Raw genomic sequence first — 24,650 nt, forward strand, 5'->3', positions numbered from 1 at the left:
ATAATAAATTAAATCTATGCTAAACTGTTCAATATATTAATAAAAAAAATTTTCTGAGCAGCTTCTTAGAAGTAGATGAATTGGAACATGCGTAAATGGTTGGTTATGTCAGTTGTATTAATTATTTGTATAAATCTTGGAATTTTAGGGAATTTATTAGTCATTAATGTTGCTTACCTACCCTAAACAGTCTTTTCTCTTAATTTTTAATACATATATGTCTCAGAGGGTGCTAATGTAGTTACATGAAAATTTATAAACATATTTGCAAAAATATTTAAGACTACATACAGTAATTTCCAAGAGTAGGTGCACTTACGGGAGAAACAAAATTCAAAAATGGTTATTTTGATTACTTATCTGCAAAAATGTATAAAAGTATTTTAAACCACTTATTTCCTTGACATATCACAAAGTTGTTAGATAACATTATCAAACTAAATAAGAGAAGCTCAATAAAATAATTTTCAGACTTTTATTTCAATATTTTCAGTTGGAAATTGAATCAGTATTGTCTATGGTCAAGCAAAACATACAATTACAAATAAAATACACTGTTCAATACCTACCAACACTAGTTGTTTTCAATCACATTTTCTAATCATTAGTTGGAGTACACCACAACACCACAGATGACCACACTTGTCAATATTTTAACGAACCCCCAAAATTTTAATAAATTCAGTTACTGTCTGCTTATGAATGTTGTCATTTGTAAATGGTCCCAATAATTATAATTTGGATTCCTAATCATACATATGAAAAATAAATAACACATTGCTCATTTATGTTGTATACACCTTCTCTTAGGAACATTGAATTTTCAGCTGCATTTGGTAATTTTAAAGGAAAGCCTCTTTCCTGAACAAAAAAAAATCTAATCAAAATTCTGATGTTTTTACTTACATGTTATGCAATTTTTCTCTGTAAGATACTTCAAATATTTTGCAGTAGTTTACATTTTTAACAAGTAGATAAGTCAGGTATATTTATTTCAAATACTGTGTGATACTATGAAAAGGGATGGGTTTGCTACATCAAATAGTGGGCATGGGATATATTAGGTGTGGTAAGTTCAATTTAAAATCCTTGATTAAGTATTATGGATCATTAGTATTTAATTAAGCTATGCTAGAAACATTTCAGATCATTTAAATAATTTCTTAGTTTTACCAATTTGAAATGTCTCTTCATTTAACCCAACACACCATCCTAACTCTCTAATATTTGTAATGCTACTAACCTAACCAGTCGCTGACACAACTTCAAACAGTATATTTTTATATGGCTTAACAAACTTAACTGTTTAAACAATTTCACAGTTAGCTAACATAATAACCAACAACTCTCACAATTTTACACTATCTATTATATAACTTAATCTAACCACTCCTTAAAAAGATTCAATCTGGAAAATTGTAAACAATATCGCAATGCCCTCTTAGATAATGTTTGGAAAATATGTTAGGACATTAATAAAAACTGGTTTTTGGATTTTTTTTCAGCTAAGAGGCTTTCTTTCAATTTTACCGTGCCATTTTGCAGAATTTTACTAAGTGCAATTTAGAAACCACAGGAAAGAATAAATACAAATAAGGGCATAATATAAAAATGGTTATCGACTGTAATATGCAAGCAATTTACAGTGTTTTCCCGTTTCCTGATTTCATTAATTCCATTCGCAACTTGTGTTCTTCTTCACGATGATTCTTTGCCTGCTCGTGAAGCTCTTTTGTATATATTGCAGCAGTTCTTGCTGCCCTCACTCGCAGTTTCTGCTCAAGCATCAAAAGCTTATGATGCTCAATTTCCCGCTTTTCTGTACTGTTAAGTTTATGCAGGCGATGCTGCAGTTCATCTTCAATTGCTACTTCACGACGTGTATTTGACTTATTGGAGCGTCCAGAAAGGAGAGCATCCTTCTTTCTCACCTGTGGGCTGTCAACCTCCACCTCATAAGTAATTTCTTCTTCAGACATAGATTCTGAAATGGGCAGCTCATAGTCATGGTCCAATGCAATTACTGCCTGGTACTTAGCAGCATTTTCAGCACTGTCTGCGGAAACGACCATGTCATGATCGCCACCATCTACAATAAAGTGCTGTGTCCCAGCTAATGCCACTTCCAATTCGGGGTTCGTGGAGGGCTCCTGGACAAATGGACCACCACCAGTGGCCATTCGCTGCCTTGTGTTGGCAGCAAGGATCTTCTTCCTCTTCATTTTCTCATTTTCCCAACATTTCTTTAGCTGGGATGCAGTACGCTGCAACAAAAAAAGTAAAAACAATTGTAGTAATGCCATAAGTTCTGATAACTTTTCCAACATGCACAGTTTTATTATTTCAATAATGATGGAAAAACACAAACTTCTGAAAGCATAAAATGTATATTTTATGCAGAATATAATCCATCTAAAATACCACAATCTGATTTTATTAGCCTATTTAAATAGTTAATTTAAGTGATAGTTAAATGTGAAAGAAAAAATCGGCCAAAAATAATCTTTGCAGATGAGATATTTTAGAAAATTTTTATACACCCTTCAATGTAAAATAATTAAATTATTAACTGCTTAATGTCGCTGCTTTCAATAATGTGTATTAGAATTATGCAGAAATACATGATCAACTTTGGATTAACGAGAGGCAGTTAATAAAAAAATTTATAATGAAACATTGGGTACTATATGCAGTCCAACAGATCATATGATATAAAAACACTAAAGTACGTTCCTTTATTTTAATAATTTGCTACTAACCTTGGAGACTTCTGAATAAGAATTGAAATCTTTTTCAATCTCCTGCCAAGCTTTCCGCTTTTCGGCGACGTTTTTGAAATCCGTTTTTTTGGCTTCCACTATTTTTGCCCTATTTTCCACTAATGAAAATAAAATTGACTTCTCATTCATAGAAAACCTTTCGGAAAATTGCCTCGGAGCACAATCCATAACGACCACGTGGATCGGTGGATACACAAATGTTTATTATTTTCACATACAAAAAAATAAATATACAATATAGGTTTCCTATTGGCCGAGGTTAAGTCGTCATGAACGACGTCATTGATTTCGGGCCTTATTCGAGTAAACTCGGCCACCTTCGTAATTAAGTAGCATTCTTCACTTTACTTTGTAAAACCTAGCCGGGCTTATACTAAAATATTTCTAACATACGAAATTTAGTGAACTTCAAATCCTTCACTAAAGGAAGTACGAGTAGACACTTGGCTTCTAGTAGAATCTGTGCATACGGCCCATGGTCTCTTGTTTATTTTTAGACCTCCCCCCTTTACAGAAAGCCAGCTCAGAAGCTAGTAAAAAGAGAGAGAGAGAAAGAGAGAATGTTGTCACCAGTTCCCCCCCCCCCCGGCAACTTCTTCGCTTCCTCCATTCCTCACCGGTGAGTCATCAAGTTCTCCGCGCCAGCTTAGCAACGTAGCGCGGCACGCCTCCCTCCCTTCCTTCCTTCCACGTACCAGTTGTGACGATATAGCGCTTCATTATCTTCCGTTTAGACAGCAGAGTTTATGTATTTTCCTGACGCATCACCACACATCAATTTAAATAATCAGGTACCACAAAATGTTAGTAAAATTTATTTATGGGGGAAAAAAAAATTTCAATTTTTTTTTTCCTTTGGAATTAGTTGCAAAAATCGTGGTGCGCGCTATACACGAGTAAATACGGTATGTGGCCAGGTAAGCAGGGCCCATAACTTCTTTCTGGTTCATCTTGCATTTGAACTGGGTAGTTCTATACCGAAGGTTAATTTGATATTGAAAATTTTTGAACCGAAATTAAAGGTTAGATAAATTTCATAATCATGCTAAACATAGAAAGTGAGGTTTACAGGTGGAAGAAGAGTTCTACTAACCTTAGTACAGTATCATCATCGGACTCTAAATTTGATCCAATCTCTTTTGCAGCCTCATCTGCTGATTCACACTGGACACAGTAGCAGTAGGGAACGAAGTACTTTTTCAACAAAGTCATGTCTTTTTTGGTCTGTACACCTAAAGCCTGAATAAAATAATTAAGAACAAAATATTTAAAAGAATAATTAAAGTAGGTATGAACTTTAAGTTTGCCTATGTGAAGTACATTAACAGTATTAACTAAAAAAAATATTTTACTAAAAAAACATGGAGAAAAGATGAAGCCCACATTGGATTAGATTATAATTTATATATGAAGAAAAATATTTTATATTTTACTCTTAGAAGCTTCCACATCGGAAATGCCAAAATTTTTTAGACATTTTTGAGTCATGAAAGTCATGTATGTACCGCTACCTTACAATTTTAGACGTGAAATAACTGAAATAAGGTGGTTTCATCTGGTAACATGATTGATGGTTAAGTTTTGAATTTCACATGGACAATACACTGGACTTACACTGAAAACTGTGTCTATGGTGATGAGGGTTTGTTCCCGCTCAGTGTATCCTTCCAGAAGTTGTTTTAGGCGTTCTTCCAATATGAATCCAGATGCATCCGCCAGCTTCTGCAGTATTTGTCGCAGAAACAATTCTTCAGCCTGCTCGGAACGTAGAGCTTTCACGTACTTCCCATGCTCACTTTCTGACTTAATCTTATCTGAAAGGGGGAAAAAAAAACACAAATCCTTACAACTGATTCATATTGATTAAAAATAATAATTTTAAAATGCCACAGCTTAACTGCAAACAGATTTACACAACCGAACAATGTTTTTTTTCCTCCAGTACTTGCCTACTTTCACTACATATTTGGGGTTTCCCGTCAGATCGTAAAGAGAAGGCTCTTGGTTAGGACAATCTTGCAAAGGATGCACTATTTAAGCTGGTTTAGCTCGCAAGTTGTCATTGTGCTAGACTTAAAAAGGGAGGGGGGAAAAAAAACCAAGCAGCACGGAAGTCCAAGAACAACTGACAATTCTCCCAGACGAAGTGCTGTCCAATTATTCCGAGAAGATGGAAGCCTCGCCAGCTGTAACTTCAGATGCCCTCTCCAGGAAACAGGTGCCCAACAACTGCTCACATTACATACGAACACACAGCTAGTAGCCGAGGCAGGAACTGCTGGTTCTGCCACAACCACTACTACTCGTTCACACAAAAACTGAAAACAGGGCAAAAAATTAGGTTTAGCTACCTTGTAAAGATCAAAGCCTAGTCCCATTTCCAGGGTTACAGCATTCACTACGAAAAAAAAAACTCATTGTGTTCTTTTCATTAATGTGTTTAATTTGTGCAGCTTGAGGCAGCAATGAAAAATAAATTACTAAAATTGGAAAAATAATTTACAGATGAACATACAACTACATCCCTTGCCTTCTACAGTGAGACATCACACATACTAAATTTCAGAAATAACTTTTTAAAAAATACTGTATTCACCTGAATATAATGCTATGATTTTTTTTATACCAAAACTCTGAAAACTAAAAGTGGGGTATCACACACATTATAATCGTAAACTTATTTATTGCCATTGGGAACAGCTTAGTTGAAAAACGATTGGCTCTCTCTCTTAAATGTTACTTCAGACACTTTAGATTGCTATTAATCACAGTCTTCTGAACCTCGACTTAAGTTGAGAAACTACGTGCTCTGCCTGTAAACTGCATCACTTACGCCACTTTATTCAAGGGCTACCAGAACCACTGCACATGAGTGACAGATGAGAGATGCAGGATGAAGGAGAAGGTGCATATGGAGTTTGTCACTGAGTTCAAAGGCACCCCCTCCCCCTCTTTCACCCTACCATGACCATCATATATGAACACATTTTTTTTTTGTTTTTTGAACAGCCCGCTTTTAAACTAGTCATAAAACACAATTTTTTTTTTCTAACTGCAGCTAGATGTTTCAAAAAAGACCATGTAAATCACTCTACTGATGAAAAAGGCACTAGAAAGGATCTCATAAATATGGAATAAATTTAATAACATAACTAATTTTCATGTGCTTTGAAAGGTGATTTTCAATCCATAAAGTCTTTTTCACAGTCACATTATTTTCAGGTAAATACGTATTTGCATTACAGATGGCCAAACAATAAAGTACCGAGCAGCAAAGCGATACCGCAACAGTGCCGAAACTGGAGCTACGACAAACTACTACAAGGTTACAGTGCGCCAAGGCGGTCCTACGAAAGGTACGTGGGAAAGGAAGTCGGGAGTGGAACCTTTCTGGCGGAAGAGCTCAGCGACCACCTGCATGGCCGAGCGGTACGACTCGAGGTCGGCCTTCTGCAGCAACTGCAGCTCGGGAGGCTCCCAATCCAAGCCGAGCTGCTGCTCATGGACGATACGATCCACGGTCAGTATCTGCAAGGTCACACTTTCCCTGGGGGACACCGGCCACTCTCGCACAGCTACCTGCAGCTGCTTCATTCAAGGACACAACACTTTAACACACTGTGCCAGCTAGTTACGTACATTCTGAAGTATTTTTGACTTCCAAAAATACCCCTCAAGAGCTACATTCAACAATGGAATATTTGTGTAAATAACCAACCATCTTGGATGGTTCATCAACAGTTTGAAGGTCAAAGGGCAGGATCAGATAATAAACACGAAGGTTTGTGGTAGATTTATTTGTTTATTCATTATTCTTAAAGACATGTAAGCAGAATTTGTTTGATGAAGAGGTTAAAAATGGTAAGGATTCAAGATACTTCTAAGTAGGTACACTATAATATTAGGGATGGGACGAATCCACATTTTGGTCGAATCCTCAGTGTTTGTCATCGAATCTCGAATCCCAGTCCCACACTAAACTTCACCACATGTTATTAAAAAAAATCACACATTTATTTTAAAAAAATTACATAGGACTATGTATTAAACAAAATCACATGTGTATTTATAAAATTGTAAAATAAGTGCATAGTGTATACACCTGATATAAAATAGAGACAAATAACCTCAAAAACCACACACATAAGTTTGCATCTGTCTAATTCTCTGTTAAATTAATCCTTCCTATGTTTTCAATAAAATACGTTTGTATAACAGACACCATTTAAAAAAATTACATTTTTTCTGCAATGTTATATTATTGAAGGTTGGAAATGATCGAGTAGTTATGCCAATTGACAAAATGCAGCGTAGTTTATCTTATGTTTGTGCTATTTCCGTTACCTTTATAATACAGTTTAGGTATACAATTGTCTAGAGCTGGGCGAACCTCAGTTCTCTGGTTTCGAACCGAACCGAACTGAATCGAACCATAGCAAAAAATTTTTGAACCAAGCCGAACCGAACCTCATACAGAAATAATTGTTTTGAATTAAAATGAACCGACCACCAGCATTTTGGTCTTTAACTGAATGGTGAGATAGAAAGGTTCTCCAGCCATATGTAAAATTAAAACATTATATAGCTTAGCTTTATTAAAACATTGCAAAACATTTTATAAGTAAAGTTTATGCAATAAATAATGAAGGAAAGAAAACAGTTTAGAGAAAATCATTTTTCATTTAATTTCTTTACATATATATACTTTTAATTCATGAAGAAGTTCCATCTAAATTTCAAAAAGATTATCTTCCTTTTTCAGTGTACACTAACATTCATTAAAAAAAAAAAAAAAAGATTATAAAGATGACGAACATTCAGCATAAGGCCACATAACATATTTTTGTGGTAGACATAACCTAACATTTTTAAAAAGTAAAACTTTTTAATAGGACATTAAAAAAAAGTCGAATGTGAATTAAGTTACCTATCTACATTACAAAACCCGCTGACTGCAGTTGCTGTTTTCTTGGAAGAATGCTGCTCTTCAGAAGAAACTTTAGACATTTTTTGGGGTGGTTCTGGGTCATCATTATCTTTTCTCCATTTGGAAAACTTAAACGACGTGAGTCCTGCTAGTCGCAAATCACCTCAAGAACAATAATATTGTAAACGTAACGTAAGTCAGTGTGGTTATAAAAATTTGCGTCGGAAAAAAGAAAACACGAGAAATAATGATGGCTGCCGCAACTACGCTAGTCAACTTAGTACCGTACTGTAAAATTTACTGGACCAGTACTTTTAATACACAAGATTAAATTATTATTTTCAGTACCTGACTGTTATAACCAAAAAGTCCAAAGAAAATAAATACATTTCAGTAATTTAAAATACATAATTTACGTAATCATTTCCTACCGCATTTGTCTTCTGTTAACTTGATCACGTTAGTTTTGCCGAAATACGAGAATTCTCGTACATGCGCTTTAGTTTAACGTATGGGGTACGCAATCTTTGGTGATTTTACAACACTTCTCGTACACGCACTATAGTTAAAGGTATAATATACAATACCTTTGGCATTTGTACGATAGTTTATATTACGTAGTACGAGAAATGCATACAAAATTCTCTAAAAAAAACAAAAAACAAAGCGCGCCTATATGAGAGTTATGCGACGATTAATAATTCTTTTTATTATTATTTTGTCTGCGCTTGAAACTGTTGAGGCGACGATTATGGGATAAAAGTCGGAATATTACAAGTAATGGAATTTTGTTGTGCTGTTTTGTGAATGGTCTCAAATGGGGGTTGGAAAATTATAAAAACGTAATTTTTTTTTAAACGAACGTTCGGTTTTTCGAATATATTTTAAGAGGTTTCGAACCGAACGTAAGGATTCGGTTCGGTTCGAAATTTTAAAACTTCGCCCAGCACTACAATTTTAAATTACTTAAACAATTTTAAACTCTTAAAAACCCACCTCGTTAACGTATGGGGTACGCAATCTTTGGTGATTTTACAACACTTCTCGTACACGCACTATAGTTAAAGGTATAATATACAATACCTTTGGCATTTGTACGATAGTTTATATTACGTAGTACGAGAAATGCATACAAAATCCTCTAAAAAAACAAAAAAACAAAGCGCGCCTATATTAAAAAATGCTATGAGAGTTATGCGACGATTAATAATTTTTTTTATTATTATTTTGTCTGCGCTTGAAACTGTTGAGGCGACGATTATGGGATAAAAGTCGGAATATTACAAGTAATGGAATTTTGTTGTGCTGTTTTGTGAATAGTCTCAAATGGGGGTTGGAAAATTATAAAAACGTAATTTTTTTTTAAACGAACGTTCGGTTTTTCGAATTTATTTTAAGAGGTTTCGAACCGAACGTAAGGATTCGGTTCGGTTCGAAATTTTCAAACTTCGCCCAGCACTACAATTTTAAATTACTTAAACAATTTTAAACTCTTTAAAACCCACCTCGAATCCCACCCCGAATCCCACCTCGGATCCTACGAATCCTCGAATCCATAGGATTCGGTATATTCGACGAATCCAAGATTCGAAAATCCCATCCCTATATAATATATATATGAAACTTAACTAGTTAAAAACATTCTCTGAATTATATTTTTATTACTTTAAAAATAAGCCATAATTACAGACTTTTTATATTAGTGTGGTATTTGATGGTACATGAGCATTTGAACACTTGTCAGAAGAAAAAGATGTTAAATCCCATATGCCACGATGATTATCAGACAGGCTTCGATAAAAGCTTCTCACAAATCTACTGAAAGAGCCTTGATACGATCAGCTATGGAGGTTTCAAAGGAACCTATCACCCATTGTCATGCTATAAAGAAGTTAGTTGAATTTTGGGTTGGTTATGATACAAGTGTACTAAGTGAAGATGCATATATCTCACCTTATCAAGCAAAGCTTTGGCTCTTTCCGTATTCAAGTCCCACAGCTGCTGAAATTTCTTGTCGTTCGCATCTGTGAAGTCATTGCCCTTCTTCTCCACTGAAGTGATGTCACACTTCAAACGTTTCACTTCATCTGTTAGTCGAGACATCTCCAATGCTACATGTTTGGCCTTGTCAGCAATTTTCTCCTTTAAACTATTCACAGTGTCTTGAAGCCTGCATTACAGGAATAACACCTTTAGTCTATTGCTAGAGCCAAGATTTTATGGTGTTATAAAAAAACCAAATTTTGTCATTAAAAATAGTCAATTTCATCTTTATTGTCATTAAAAATTAAAACCCATTAATAAAAAATACATATCAAGCACAATTTTTACATTGAGATAATGCTTAAACAATTATAGTACATCAGTTAAAATGTGTACATTAAGCAATAGCAATATTACTATTTGTATTGAAAGTTAAACAAAAATCTACAACTAAAACATTCAATAATAAATAAAAAGTATATATGCAATGCTAATAGCCCAAAATTGTTATACATAATACATGTACATTTTCTTGTAATGTTTCTCCATAGGCCTTTACCCATGGCTGTATGGTGCTAGCTAGATTGCTTTTATTTACTTTACTTTGAAAAACCATTGATAGAGTCACGATTATATGGTAATGCGCGATAAAACGAAATAACACCGAAAACCGCTTGAAAACACGAAATTGTGCGAAATTGTGCGAAATCCGCGATATTTCACGAAATATCGTCTATCCTGATTATTTACGGTTTTTTTTCCATTCTGTAAGGACAATTCACTATCTTCAGCACAATCAAATATTTCTGACAGTAACTAGCAGCCATATATATTATATGCGACGGTGATTTATTATAGATTTTAAAATGAAGTCTCGGAATTAACGTAATATTTTCTTTAAACTGTAATCTTGTGTACCATAATAATTTAAGCTGTTGATAACTATGATACAATGGCCGCCGTTCACTTTCTGTAAATAAAAAAATAACAAACGTCCAAAATATGATTATCTAAGATTACGTTTTTAATCATTAAAATATTACACACTAAAGCGCATTGCTTTTAGTGTTTATTTAAAATAAAGTACGTAGGGTACGAAAATAAGATAACCCTGCTTAACGTAACGATTGTAAATAATAAATAGTACATGTTTATGTCGGTATTAATTTTCACGTGCGTATGTTGGTATTCGGTATGCGTTTGTATTCGCATCTATTCTCCATTGTTTTGATCTTTCCAGCACGGCAAGTTTTTGCGTATTGGGAGGTTAAATTCTTCCTATGTGATTAAAAAATTTTGATAATGCCTTAAACGAAGGTTTTTTGCCAGTGACCGATCGAAAGAATTTTCCAGCGAAGGATTTTATTTCAGTGATAAAATTTTAATGTGCAAATTCTGTAACTGCAGGCTAGACTACGAGAGACGCGATACACTTGTGAAACATGTCGCGAGTGAGAAACATAAGCGTTTGAGGTTAAGCGTTAAACGACATCCTTGTCTAAGAGTCTTTAATGCCATTAATTTGCTGTTCAACCCAAGAAATATGAGTAGGGTTAGCATAGAAGATGCAAACCTACAGAAGTCTCTGCATAATTTGCCTTCTGTTTCCCATCTTCCCATTGATACATTCATACATGGCTATGTTGCTTTCAAAAAAATAATTGAGGATGAACTTTCATTGCCAGAAACAAGCCAAATTGATGTTGCAAAGGTACTTTGCTCCCTTAAAGGGGACTACAGTGATTTTGCTCAAGCCAGTTTAAGGGCAATCTGGTTCCCAACATCAAATGTTGATGCAGAACGTTCATTTTCCAGGTACTCACTGGTAGTTAGTGACAGAAGACAACGTCTCACTCCAGAAAATGCGGAAAATTTAGCTATGATAGCATTTCAATAAAACCGTCTTAATAGTAACTTTGGAAGTGCTTAATTGTGTAATTTTGTAGTGTATGTGATTGTAATTAAGTCGTAAAATTTTTAGTAGTTATTTAAAAGTTTGAATTTATGAATTTGCAAATGAACTTAATTATCTATGAATTTGCAAATGAACTTAATTGTAATTAGATCATGAGGTTTTAGTGTTTATTAATATTTGTTTTAATAAATTTGCATGTCATACAGAAAAGCAAGAAAATTTTGCCGTGGGTATTTTGAGCAAAAAAATAAAACCGTATAACACCGAAATCTTTATTTCTTTACACCAAAATTTGTCTTAAAATAACACCACAAAATTTTGACTCTAACCATTGATAGAAACTAAATAATATTTTTTTTACTATGTACATAACATTTAAGATTTTTTATTAAAAACATTTTGTTCAAATACACATGTTTTCTTTAACAGAAATACATATAAACTACCCTCGCTTCAGTACTATGCCAAATTAGAACATGTGCTACTACTGTACAGCCTGCCAAACTCACACTGCCTATAATTGCTCACATTTATAAGTTTTGCTTAAGAATAAATTAACATATAACATTAAAATTAGGGATGGGGCGACCGAATCCAATATCCGCCGAATCCGCCGAATCCTAGGGATTCGAAGGTTCGGCGGGTCTGATATAGGATTCGTCAAAGGATTCGGTTTTTACTATTTACGGGGAAAAAATACAGTAAAACTCGCTTACGAGGTCCCGCATGGTAGGTTTTTCCGTATAAAGCGTTTAAATTGCCCGAGGTCTAGTCATTTACGCCATTAAATGTGTGATATAATGTCCGTTAAAATTTATTCTGAAACTTCCTGTCTCAAATAATGGCGGCACACGTAAATATGAAGAAAAGACAAATGAACAACAACATACGAAGAAATATGGATGATGTACCATAACTACAGTACAAATCCAATAGTTATTTTAAGATAATTACCATAAAAAGAACTAAAGATTCTTTGTAGAATACCATAATTACTACAGAAGCATGATAGCTACCATATTTGCACTAGTTACCGTAACAACTGAGATGTATATTTACCGTGATAGTAATGTATTATTTATTTATGACATATTAAATTAAAAAACATTGTTAAAAAAAAAATGATGTTAAACTTTGATATGTACGGTTGGCACATGTTGCTAAGAAATAATGCGATGTGAAATAATGCAGTACTACTACGAAAAGTGAAAATGGTTCTCGTGGATTTTTAGGTTATGGCAGTCTCTTTCGTTTTTCAGTAATATCGGCCGAAAATTAACGAGCGTACTGTATCGGAAGTCGGCAGAAATGCCGATTCAACTAAATATTGGCAAAATCGGCTTCTTCAATACAGCACAGCTCTACATTTAATGACATGAGTAAACATATTTCAGACTTCAGGATATTGAAAAAGACTTTAATTTCCATGTAGGTTTATTGTGTGTATGTTTTTTTTGCAAGTGTAAATTGAATGAAGTAAAATGTTTTTATTTTTATTACTTTCAATTGATTAAACTTTAATGACCAGTTACAGATATTTATGACACTAATTTTGAGGTTAAGCAATTTTACTAAAGCATTCCAGCCAAGCAGGTTGCCAGCGAGAGACGCTTCTCTTTTGCTGGAAACACTATCTCCAATCGTAGAGCTAATTTAACTCCTGAACGTGCAGAACAAATTATTGTTCTGAATGATAGATTAAAGAACAGAATTTAATACTCTGTGACAATCTCTCAGAATTATTGTGCTGAAAAGTGGAAATGTTGAAACAATGTGAATGTACTTTTCAAACAACATGATTTTTGGTGCTAAGTTGGTTGAAGCTCAGTAAGGTCTCCAGAAAAATTGACAAGGGTGAAATTTTTTCAAAGATATGTTACATTTACACAAATATATACTTGGTTATGTTAGTTGGATGATATCAGTTACTAATGAACCAATGGAAACAGGTAAGATTCAATGAAAAAAAATGTTATTTTTTTTCTAGCAGTGCAAAATGTCAACACACTCTGTAAATAGTTACCCAAAATTAATAAGCCCACTTCATTTTAATACTTTATTCAAACATGATACTAAGTTTAAGATAAAAATAATTTCCCAAAAGTGTAACTGTACCACAAAAGCTCGAGCTCGGCTCGAAGTAAAATTCTTAGGCTCGCAGACCTCTAGCTTATTTATAGAAAAAATCCTAACCGCTAATCTGTACTAAAACTGAAATTTCTCAAGAAAAAATTGTTGTCTTAAATACACTTATACCAGAAATGTACCAAACTACATGTGATAAAGTCAAGGGACTTTTAGTGCAAGCAGAATACATCTCACTTACATTAGATATGTGGACATCATCTATTAAAAGATTCGGGTTTGGGTTCGAGATTCGGCAATTCCAGTCGAGGATTCGAGTTAGGATTCGGATTCTAGGAAATCAGGATTCGCCCCATCCCTAATTAAAATACGATACACAGTAACAAAAAACCTATTTTTGAAACATCTAGCTCTTGTATTTTGAATTGCACTTATCTCTAGATGTTTTATTTTAATACTCACGCATTCAGTCTTTTCTAACTTCTTACAGGTTTTTCAATGAGATTGTAAAAATAAGAAAATAATATTTTTTCTCCCTTGTAATATTTTTTTTTTGTAATAAAGTGAGCTGAATGTAGCAAACCTTTTGAACTCACATTGTATTTAACCCTTAGGCAAATATACTAGTTAATTTTAGCTTTCTTTTAAATGTAGTGCCTACTAAAAGTTCTACATTATTTAACTTTACAAATAAGTTTGACCATGCAAATGCTAAATTAGTGATGGGTGGAATTCAAACCTAATGGAATCAATAAAGTGAGATTGGTTCAGTTCTATAATATTTATAAGTACCAAAAATTGAACGTTCTTTGGAAATTTGTGTCGGCTTCAAACTCTTAATTACCTATAAGTAGAGACAAGATTTTATGGCTTAGTTTTTAGTCTATTTTCATTTTAAAACAGAAGATTTTTATGTTAATTTTTAAATTTTTATTAAAGCTGTTTTGTAATACTTACTGCATAAAAATAATGGTCAAATTTATACACTGCATTTTTATGATAAAATAATCTGTAATAATTTGGTCTAAAACAGATATATTCAGAACAATAAAATTAAATAAGCAAGCATTCGTGGTTTAAAAATGATTCAATAAGAGATTTACAATAAAACAAATTCAATTAATTTTTTCTTATCCCTGCACTTTGGTACAGTTTTTGACCGGAATTTCTAACATTAAAAGATTACTTTTTTTATGATCTGAACCAAGTTTCGGTTAAATACTACCACTTGATTCCGTGGTATAACTTGCATTTCGGCGCTATAATGGCACATTTCGGTTTTTATGCTGTGTTTTGACATGCTTAACAATTGGTAATAAAAAAACATTTTTATTCATACTCGCTGTATCTGCAAACACTAATAAGTGTTTAGCCAGGTTTGTTTGAAATATACAAAAAAAATTCCACAGGTTTGGTTTGACTCAGTTCAAAACTGAAAAAAAAAAAAAAAAACGAAGGTTCGCCCATCTCTATTCTGAATCATTTTAAACCTGTTTCGAACACTAGGGGCCCGTCCTTATGACGGAAATAAAATTAAAACACAAGTTTTCTTTCGGGATTTCACAGAGTTTGGGTAGATACGCGACCTGTTGAGCTGTCGCTTCTGGCGAGCCCTGAGGACCAGGCTCTCGTCGTCGCGCTTCCTCAGCACCTGGTAGTTGTAGTCGAGCTTCTCCGTGTTGAGCAGGCACGCGGCCTTGACCTGCTGGAGCTCGCGCTGCAGCAGCTGTGCGTCCCGCTCCAGCTGCGTCTTCCTGTCGCGGTGGCGCTCCTCCTGCCCCAGGCGCACGGCCCTCGCCTGGTCCTCCAGCGCCCGCGCGGTGCGCTCCTGCCGCTCGCCGCTGGCCCGCTCCATCCGGCCCAGCTCCGCGTACAGCGCCTCCCAGCGCCCGCCCGCCTCTGCCAGCAGCTGCGAGCGCTCCACGCCCACCACCTCCTGCGTCCACCCAACACACTAGCTCAAGTACTTGCCGGTGAACAGGATTCATTTCAGGGGGGGAGGGGGGGGGGGGGAGTTTTTCTCTTTTAAAAATCAAGTAACCTCTCAATTTGGTCCAAGATCTATCGTACAAAATCTTACCATGCTCGAATTAAAACTATAGATTTTTTTTCCCACCCTCACTCTTATATATATTTAGAATCTTTAATTGAAAAGCTTGAGGCAAACCATGTTTTTTTTTTTTTAACAAAATTCTCCTTAAAGAGTGATCTTTCTCTTTTTTAATTTATTTTAATTTATTTATAATATGCCTACCAACAGTTTTAAAACTTAAGGGGTAGGCACAGCAAAGACCAAAACACAACATAGATAAAATAACAAATACATAAAGGACAAAAACACAAAAGACACAACATATACAAATATAGATTAATCTTAAGATTCAAACTGTAAAATAACATTTGCCAAAACAATATAGTGTGATTCACTATAAAAACAAAAAAGATAAAAACAGTATAAAATAAATTAGACAACTTCCAGCACGTGAATAAAAAATATCAATAAATAAAATAATATTTAGAACTAACAACAGTTCCAAATTGTTGGAAAAAAAAAAAAAAAAAAAAAATACAATAGTATCAAGACTAAGAGTACAGTAAGTTGACTTTTACAGATTTAAAGAATATTATAATATTCATGTTTAACTAAAATTGCATGTTCATTCTAGTCAAGTGTGAAATCAATCTGTAAATATTGTTCTTGTGTATATAATGTAAAATTTAAAAATATATTAAACTGTAATTTTCTAAGGAATATAGATTTTTAGTAGAGCACTGACACTAGAAATGTGTTAATAAATAGAAATACCTCTATCACTTCAAGTTCACTCTTGAAGGCACGCCGCATGACTGCCACCTGACTGTCCATCCTCTCGCACAAGAGCGCCAGGTCTTCCCTGTGCTTCTTCTGGTCCCTGATGAAACGGTCCTCCTGTTTCTGCAGTTCTTTGCGCAAATCTTCTATCACAGCATCTTTCTGTTTGATTAACTTGTTACAGTTCTCTGCAAACATTAAAACTGGTAACTGCAAAGTCTGAGCCTTACCTTTTTCAATGCATTACCATTGGAGAGAAAACCAAAAAAAGAAAACACACAGTCCATAAAAACGACAAAATCTATTTCAATTTGAGATTGTCAAATTGAGTTTTCAATGGAATGGCAATACATACTTCATGCTACAAAAACAAACTTAATTGCTAATTGTTTAGAAGTTTCCATAAAATTAACGTTGCATTACTAAAAGTAAAAATTACAAAAAAACTAAAAATGTACGAATATGGATGCACAAATACTAAGTATTCCTTAAATTATTAATTTATTTTATTTAAAACATACTGAGCTAACAATTCTCTGAAAAATATATAATATGAAATAAAACATACTGTCCAAAACTACAAAAAATGGTTTTCATCAAATAAGATTATTTATAAATAAATGTGTTAGTTCAGAAACAATATACTAGTAAGTTTCTTTTCTGGCTGTTTTTAATGAAGCATTAATTCAACTTCTGTACATGTAGGCACTCAGTTTGAAAACAAAAGAGACATCTGTCATACCATTATTTGAATCTTTAGATGGTCATGAAAACAATTATTTATTGCAGATACAATATAAAACACAAGTCAACAAGTTATGTTGTTTCTGCACCAAACAATTAACCACGGCAAATGTTGAAGTTGGCACTCATGTGCAATGATACATTTCCAGAGTTTGAGGTTGATGTGGTTCGCAATAGGTGTTAATATCGTTTTCAGTAAGTTTATAAACTGAAAATTGATTCCGACAGCTAATTTATTCTTCTGCTTTATAAAAAAAAATTAAAAAGGAAGCACTTAACAAGAAAAGTGTGTGATTAAAAGCAAAATGGCCAATGCAAGAGTGACATTAAACTAATGGCTCTAATATGTATTTGGTGTTTTTTTTATAGAAAGAAGTTTAATTTTTTTTATTAAGATTTGTAAAACTCTGTAATGGTATAATAGTTTTTGATATACTAATAATATTTACAATTTATTGTATTTACGCAACATAAATAGCATTAAGGTTAAATGTTTTGTGTGTTTTAATTTCAATGTAAATACTAAATATAGTTGAAGTTCTTACAGAAAATGTGTTTATTTCAGAAACAACATGTTAATAGCTTTTTTTTATAATAAAATTGTCAACCTAGATTTTTTTTTCAAATACAAGCACAGTTAAATGTCAATTATAATCAAGAAGAAAAATACGAACTGTATAAAAACATCCATGCAACAATAACAAATGTACTGATTTTTTTTTTGTAATTCCTGAAAAATTAGAGGTCATTGAAATAAGCTATTCAAATGTATACAGGCACTCGTTCATCAAGTAAATAGTAAAATTGAGTATGTAGTCCTTTTTATCACCTTGTACTTATTTCATACTTTACTGCATGAAATATAGGAACTCTGTCAAATATTTTTAGACTGATGCATATAAAAGGTGGAAACTATGGCTACAGCTTTCCCAAATGTCATTTCTGAAGATAAAGATGATTCCTTGGATGCTCAATAGTTAGCTTATTCAATCTTGGATTTATCTGTATCCGAAATTCCGCCTACAGACACTATTGATATTTTCTGGCACCAAGTGTCGAAGTGTGAGAGAAATGGCAAACCACATTTTACAACACACTGCAAGTTGGCAAAAGCAATGTTTATTCTCCCTCACAGTTAAGCATTCAGCCAACAACTGAATCAGAACAGCACATCGCTCGTCTTGGCAGTCACCAGTGCTAAATGCTTTGATTAAAGTATCTGCTAGGATAAATGGATGAATTCTAGCCCATTCTTCTGATGAGGAAGAAAGCATGAAATCTTAAATATTGACCGAGTTGTTTTGTGAGAGACAGCATTTATTTCAACGAAGTATTATTCCAGGATAACCGTCCATAACCATCGACTCATATATTACTCCATAACAAAAACACAAACAAACAAGCCAGCTTCATAACCACAATCAATTGGGTAGAAATTACTGATTTCTACTTTAGGTTTCCAGGATTTTTTAGTGTTTTGTCTAGGATATAAGGTAGAAATCAATGGCAGCTCTGCCCAACAGTATTTAGAAAAATCTACTTAAGATTTTGTGCTGAGTATAATGTAATCTCACCTCTTTGCTGTTCAATGTCGTGGTCCAAGTCGAGAGGGTCGTTTGACTCCAAAATGCTGTCCCATTTGGAGTTGATAATAGCCAACTTTTCTGTGCTGACAACCAATTCTTCTTCCAGTTTTTCCAAGCGTTTTCGTCGATCTTCAGCATTCTCTGCTCTTCTCTTAATCTCTCTGGCATCATTTGCTACTCTCACATTTGTAACCTGTAAGAAGAATAAAAAAATAAGCTATCACTCTGCTTGTTCAAGTCATATAGTTAAGCTGCAAGACCCTGCCTTCCCCACTTTTTAAATGTTTATTAATGATTTATTATGCTGTCTTATATTCAATACTACAGTTAGTTTTGCTGATATCATTTATTTAACAGCTTTTTATTCCTTTTAAGAAGTATTTCTGTTTGCCATATATTTTATGACCATAATTTACCTTATTTTCATGCTTTTCAAGTCATTTTCACAGTTTGCTTACTTTGTAGTGAATAAGCCCCTAAGCCTTATTTTTACATGTTTGTAAATTTATGTTTGTGATTTACCATTTTTTTAAGTATAGTTTTGTTTTACTTTGTTCTTAAATGAGAGTACATATAAAATTAATTTTTCTTTTGTCTCAGATTTTCGCCATGATTCTTTGACTGAAAGATGATGCAATAGTTTGGCCGGTTGCGTGAAATGTACGTGAGAGACAGAAAGTTTGGCCCTGTGAGAAAAATGTTAGTGTGTGTAGGGCTGTTGCTATGTGCTGTATATGCTGGTATTTTAAGGTATTTTTTGTGATTGGTTAAAAATGATGTCATCAGAATGTGTGCTTTGCTACTATGGTTTTGTGAAGGATGTGCTGCTTTGACTGAGAGACAGTGCACCTGCGATTTCCTACTAGCGGTATGCAGATGAACGTAGCTTCACGCAGTCTTTGTATGGACAAGATACCAGTAGGTAGCAGTCGGGCGAGAGCTCACAAAAACAAATAATTACGTAATCACGTGATCACAAATCTGATGATCCAATTAAACACCAGAAAATGGCCAAACAAAGATTACTGGCTCAGTGGATCAAGAAAGGGTTTGTTATGTCTTATCAGTACTTGTTAAATAGTTCTGGTTTTTCTTAGCTAACAATATTATACCAGATAATTCTGTCACTGCCAGCTCCTAGTTTGCTCAGCAAAGAGGATCATGAGCAGAGTAAGAATAGTTAAAAATAGGCTAACAAGCAGCACTGGGGTTTTCGTCTCTGACATACATGTCCTCTCTTCCAAAAACGACAACTGTGAGATTATGGACAAAAATTCGCTTTGTCAAGTAAGCAAAAGAAAAACTTCTACTATATAAAGATCATGGGAACTAACATAACAATGGCATCTCCACAACTAACTCATTTAATATGTTAAAGTATTTTTTATTATTATTTTTAAGTTTTTACTTGTCTACTTTAGAAAATAAATACTAATACATGTTGAAACCCACAAGGTTAAAAGTACTGTACTGAAGAAATTAAATTTAGATATGAGTACTGATTGAATGTTTAAATACATAAATAATTTTTTTTATCACCACTGACCCAATAAAAACCTTTTATGAAACAAACAAATGAATAAATTACCTAATAGCCCTAGCGACTGCACACAGATAAACCTGGCATCCTGTTTAACAACGCATACAGTGGTCAATATACAATGGAGTCATGCTAATCCGAAAATCCGGTTAATTCAAGCGAGTTTAAAATAAAAATAAACATTTAAAGGATTTAATTTTTTTGTATTTTAAAAATTATGTTTCATGTCTTGACCCAATTATTATGTTTGGTGACTGAATTGTTGTAAAAATGTTCTAGGGTATGTTACTGATAACAAATTGCTTAAACAGAGATGTACTTTACTACACACTGCTGCATTACAGCAATTATTTGACTATTCTGAAAATACGGTAATCTCAACAGGTCTTGGCCCCAAATTGTCCAGATTAGTGGGACTCCATTATACTTCAAATGGGGCACGGTTCATCAAGCTCAAATGCAGCATGCAGTGCCCAGTTGAAGTTAAGTTTTAAAATCATGAAAAAATTAATTCATTACTTAATGTGAGATCATACTGATTACAGAGGTTCACATCCAAATAGGTAACTTAATTCTGAACAAAACCTAGACCCAGCAAAGCTACCAGTATTTAAAATTACAAGGAGTCTCCAACATGTAAGCCACAAAAAACAGCCCACTATGACATTTAACAAAATGACAGTGACATCTGAACCTGCACTCATAAAACATATTCCTGGGGCGCTACCAAGTACCTCAAACATTTTGACACCATTTGTCTTACCAGTTCATTTCCTTCGGTAAGAAGATTTTGCAGTTGATTTTCACTTGTTTCCTCTTGGGACTCCAACAAAGTTTTCTTAACCAATTCTTCCGTTTCTTCGGTAGCTTCATATTGTTTCCTACAACAAATAAGAATTAATATGTATATATATCACAGTTTATGTATATGGAGCAGACTGTCCCAAATGTAAAAACTATATGCAGGTAGAATGCAATATAATTTTGTTGCATGATAATGATAAGGTGTCATAATCAAGATGTCAAACAAACAAATATAACTAACATTATTTTATGCTACCTTAATGTTATGGTTTTGGCATTCTAACTAAGAAGTCCAAATTTGGGCTCCATAAGCAAAAATGTCCCATCATGCCATCATTAAACAGAAACAAGATTTTTTGTGACAGTTTTTATTGATACTTGAACTTATTTCCTGCAAAAATGTGTTATAAATAGGTACAATTGGGTATAGGATATTCTAATCTCGTCACAAAATTACTAGATATTTGGGTTCAAGGTTTAATGAGTTTTTAACTATCTTGTATCCACGTATCCTACTTCCCTGCGTACCTGTCCCCTTCAATCCTCCTCCACCTTCTGCAGATAGTACCTCCCTCTTAGGATAGCCCGTTCCACATCTTCACTTCCTGTGACGAGGAATGTTCCACTTGACTTAGGTGTATGCCATCTACGTCTGGGGGCGTACACAGGAGGGGAGAGAGGGGATATATTACCTCTAGCCGAAAAACTAAAAAAATCTATACCAAATGAAATTATGCTTACGCTCCTGTCTACGTCCACAATTTACGACCCCACCACCCCAAACGATTTCTCGTACTGAGAACCTCATCATAACAGTATGTGCAATTTTTCTCGTACTGAGAACCTCATCATAACAGTATGTGCAATTTTACAACATTTTTAATGTAGCTAACAGTAAAATTCTCGATATTTGGCTTCTTCATAAAATAAATAATATTCCGAATGTTTAATTTTTGCGGTGGTTGTGATGAGACGGGTGTGCAAGATTGTGAGATTTTTAACTACTTGCAAAAGTTTTATATTCAAATGCTTTATTCAAGTATGTATATCATTAGCACCATGCGTTTGTTTTGGAACTAGTTGAGATGAGTGCAGTATTACCTATAATAATTACAGAAAAGCATTCAAATGTTATTTTTAGTTTGTGTGCAACATTGAAACTATATATATAAAAAAATATTTTAGATTACTACGTGCATTTAAATAAATAAATTATTGCAAGTTTGTATTGTTTTTAATTTTAAGACGTATCTATTTTGACCCTCATAGTAAGATGGAGGCAAGAATCGTCAAATTAAATTTGATGTTCGCATGTAATTTGGTGTGTTGTTTTCTACATGAAAGCATTTATTCGCTGGGCACAGAAATTTATGGTCGTTCATATTTAGTAGATTTGTAGGTTCTGTACAATTTTATTTACTGATATAAGCATGGATAGTGTTTATGTTAATGTCTTGTGATGTGAGGCAGAATGTAGCATAAATTGCCCTCAAAGAGATCTATGTGTCACCACTCCTCACAACCCTCCTATCCTCATGGCATTTATAAACTTCCCACCAGCAACTTGCGTGTGATTCGTGTTTGAAACAGCATGCCACTAATCCCACAAACTACTGCAAGAGGATGCACTAGTCAGCACCTCGTTCCCTTATTAAGCATAAATTAAAATTGTTAACTTTCTTTCTTTTATTTCCAAATGTATTATGTTCTTTTCAGAGCCCTGTAAACATTCTACATGTTAATTTTATTTAAGTTATACTTCTACAGAAACAGACTTAGTTACATATAAACACACACATGATTTGACTAAGCTCTCATTATTTTTGGCATAATATTGGGTATTGTGTAACTAGTATCTTAACTGCTTTTGTACCAGGTTAAAAAAAAACCCAAGCTGTTCTCTTCGCCTATAAGAAAGTTATCAACGCTTTTTGCCTAGGTTCATTTGCTCTTAACTCTTACAACTCCTAGGGAGCAAAAGACTGCAAGTAAAACAAACCTCTAATTTCATGTATAAATGGTATTTTTTCAGAATACAGTAGGAATTTTAAAATATTGTTTTAGGATTGAATAGATGAACGTCTGTAATGTTAAGAAAACACCATTTTTAGACATTCATCATTTACAGAAAAGCCGCTACTCCAGAAATGTAACTATACTTGCCACAATTGTGAAATAAATCCATTACAAACGAGAAATATTGATTTAAAAACTTGCCAAATAGTAAAAAAATTACTTATTCTCCTTCCGGATTAAACATTTTACTTACCGGCGTAACACTTCAGTTCTTCTTTGAATTCGTAGTCTACGGGCTAACTTACGTTCTTCAGGAGATAGGTCAGCCCAAATATCTTCAACGCCGGGAGTATATTCAGTGCTATCGTTGACTAATTCTGACATTTTTGAAGCTATTAGTTCATTTAAGACCTACTCAGTTATTAGCAGTTGAATTTGGCATTGCCATAACAATAACAATTCGTGCAAATAATGGTAATAAAATACTTTTGAAACATTACCTTCTAAAATAAATAATTACTGTAAATGGTATTTATCGAGCACTAGTTAACTAGTATTTATTTAAAAAAAAAAAAATATTATTTTTTAAAGAATTATTTATCAAAAATACAAAATACAAAAAAATTCCAAATAAAATCTTAACCTCCCACAGATGTACATATTACCAGGGGGTGGCAACTTCTACACGCTACACGGTACACGATAACAAGATACCTCTGTAAGTTGTTTCTTTCATTTAGAGAATTGAAGCGCTATATTCGTGACTGTATTTTACGACGGAGATTTTAATTCAAACTTACATACCATCATCAATCCATTAAAAGCAAAATTATCGCAATGTTATGGGGGTGACCATAAAGATGGGTTTACGATTGAAAATTAAGATTTATGAATTCAGAATTAGTCCTGTACATAACGGCTGTATCCGAATACATAGGGATGCGTCCTTAGCACACACATCTAGGGATGCAAACGATACATCGATGTTTTGAAAACATCGATGTATCGTTCATGAAACATCGATGTTAGCATCGATGTTTTGAAGAGCGATACATCGCCGATGCATCGACGTAAAAGTCCAAAAATATCGACATCGTTCATCATTAAAATTGCCTTAGTTTTTTATAATATTTTGGCTCTCATTTCATGAATATTTATTGTATATATAAAAAAACATTACGATACGACATTTAGTTTTTAAGATACAATTTTTTAAACTTTCTATACTTAGGCCTACTATAAAAACCTACATTTTTAAGTAGGTAGGTATCATAAATGTTGTAAATACTGAACTATTTGGTTGATTTCAGTATAAATTTTTCCCAGTACTTTAAGATGTGTAAAATCATTTGGAAAAAATGAATACGGTTAAAAAAATTTGTTTACATAAGAATTTTCTTTAAAAGTTTGAGAAATATAGGGAAAAAGCAGCGAGACTTTATGTAAATACAAGCTATT

General features: G+C 33.7%; 1 protein-coding gene and 1 long non-coding RNA gene across 2 annotated transcripts in view; both read right to left on the minus strand.

Annotated features, from left to right (window-relative positions):
- LOC134543265 (dynein regulatory complex protein 1) overlaps positions 1 to 24,108 on the minus strand; it is a 39,664-nt gene extending 15,556 nt beyond the window's left edge. The window contains exons 1-9 of the mRNA XM_063388177.1: positions 23,446 to 24,108; positions 21,136 to 21,253; positions 18,821 to 19,025; positions 16,497 to 16,690; positions 15,277 to 15,626; positions 9,661 to 9,877; positions 6,167 to 6,308; positions 4,395 to 4,594; positions 3,874 to 4,019 (exon numbers count right to left, since the gene is read on the minus strand). Coding sequence (XP_063244247.1) covers positions 3,874 to 4,019; positions 4,395 to 4,594; positions 6,167 to 6,308; positions 9,661 to 9,877; positions 15,277 to 15,626; positions 16,497 to 16,690; positions 18,821 to 19,025; positions 21,136 to 21,253; positions 23,446 to 23,576 — 1,703 coding nt within the window. The 5' untranslated portion in view covers positions 23,577 to 24,108. The remainder of the gene's footprint in view (positions 1 to 3,873; positions 4,020 to 4,394; positions 4,595 to 6,166; positions 6,309 to 9,660; positions 9,878 to 15,276; positions 15,627 to 16,496; positions 16,691 to 18,820; positions 19,026 to 21,135; positions 21,254 to 23,445) is intronic.
- Positions 462 to 3,357, minus strand: LOC134543267 (uncharacterized). The gene is made up of 2 exons (XR_010076902.1): positions 2,760 to 3,357; positions 462 to 2,264 (listed from the first exon to the last, which is right to left on the minus strand). It is a non-coding gene; the product is annotated as an uncharacterized LOC134543267 (long non-coding RNA).
- Positions 24,109 to 24,650: the final 542 nt, after the last annotated feature.

Source organism: Bacillus rossius (genome assembly GCF_032445375.1).
Source record: "Bacillus rossius redtenbacheri isolate Brsri chromosome 9 unlocalized genomic scaffold, Brsri_v3 Brsri_v3_scf9_2, whole genome shotgun sequence".
Taxonomy (NCBI): domain Eukaryota; kingdom Metazoa; phylum Arthropoda; class Insecta; order Phasmatodea; family Bacillidae; genus Bacillus; species Bacillus rossius.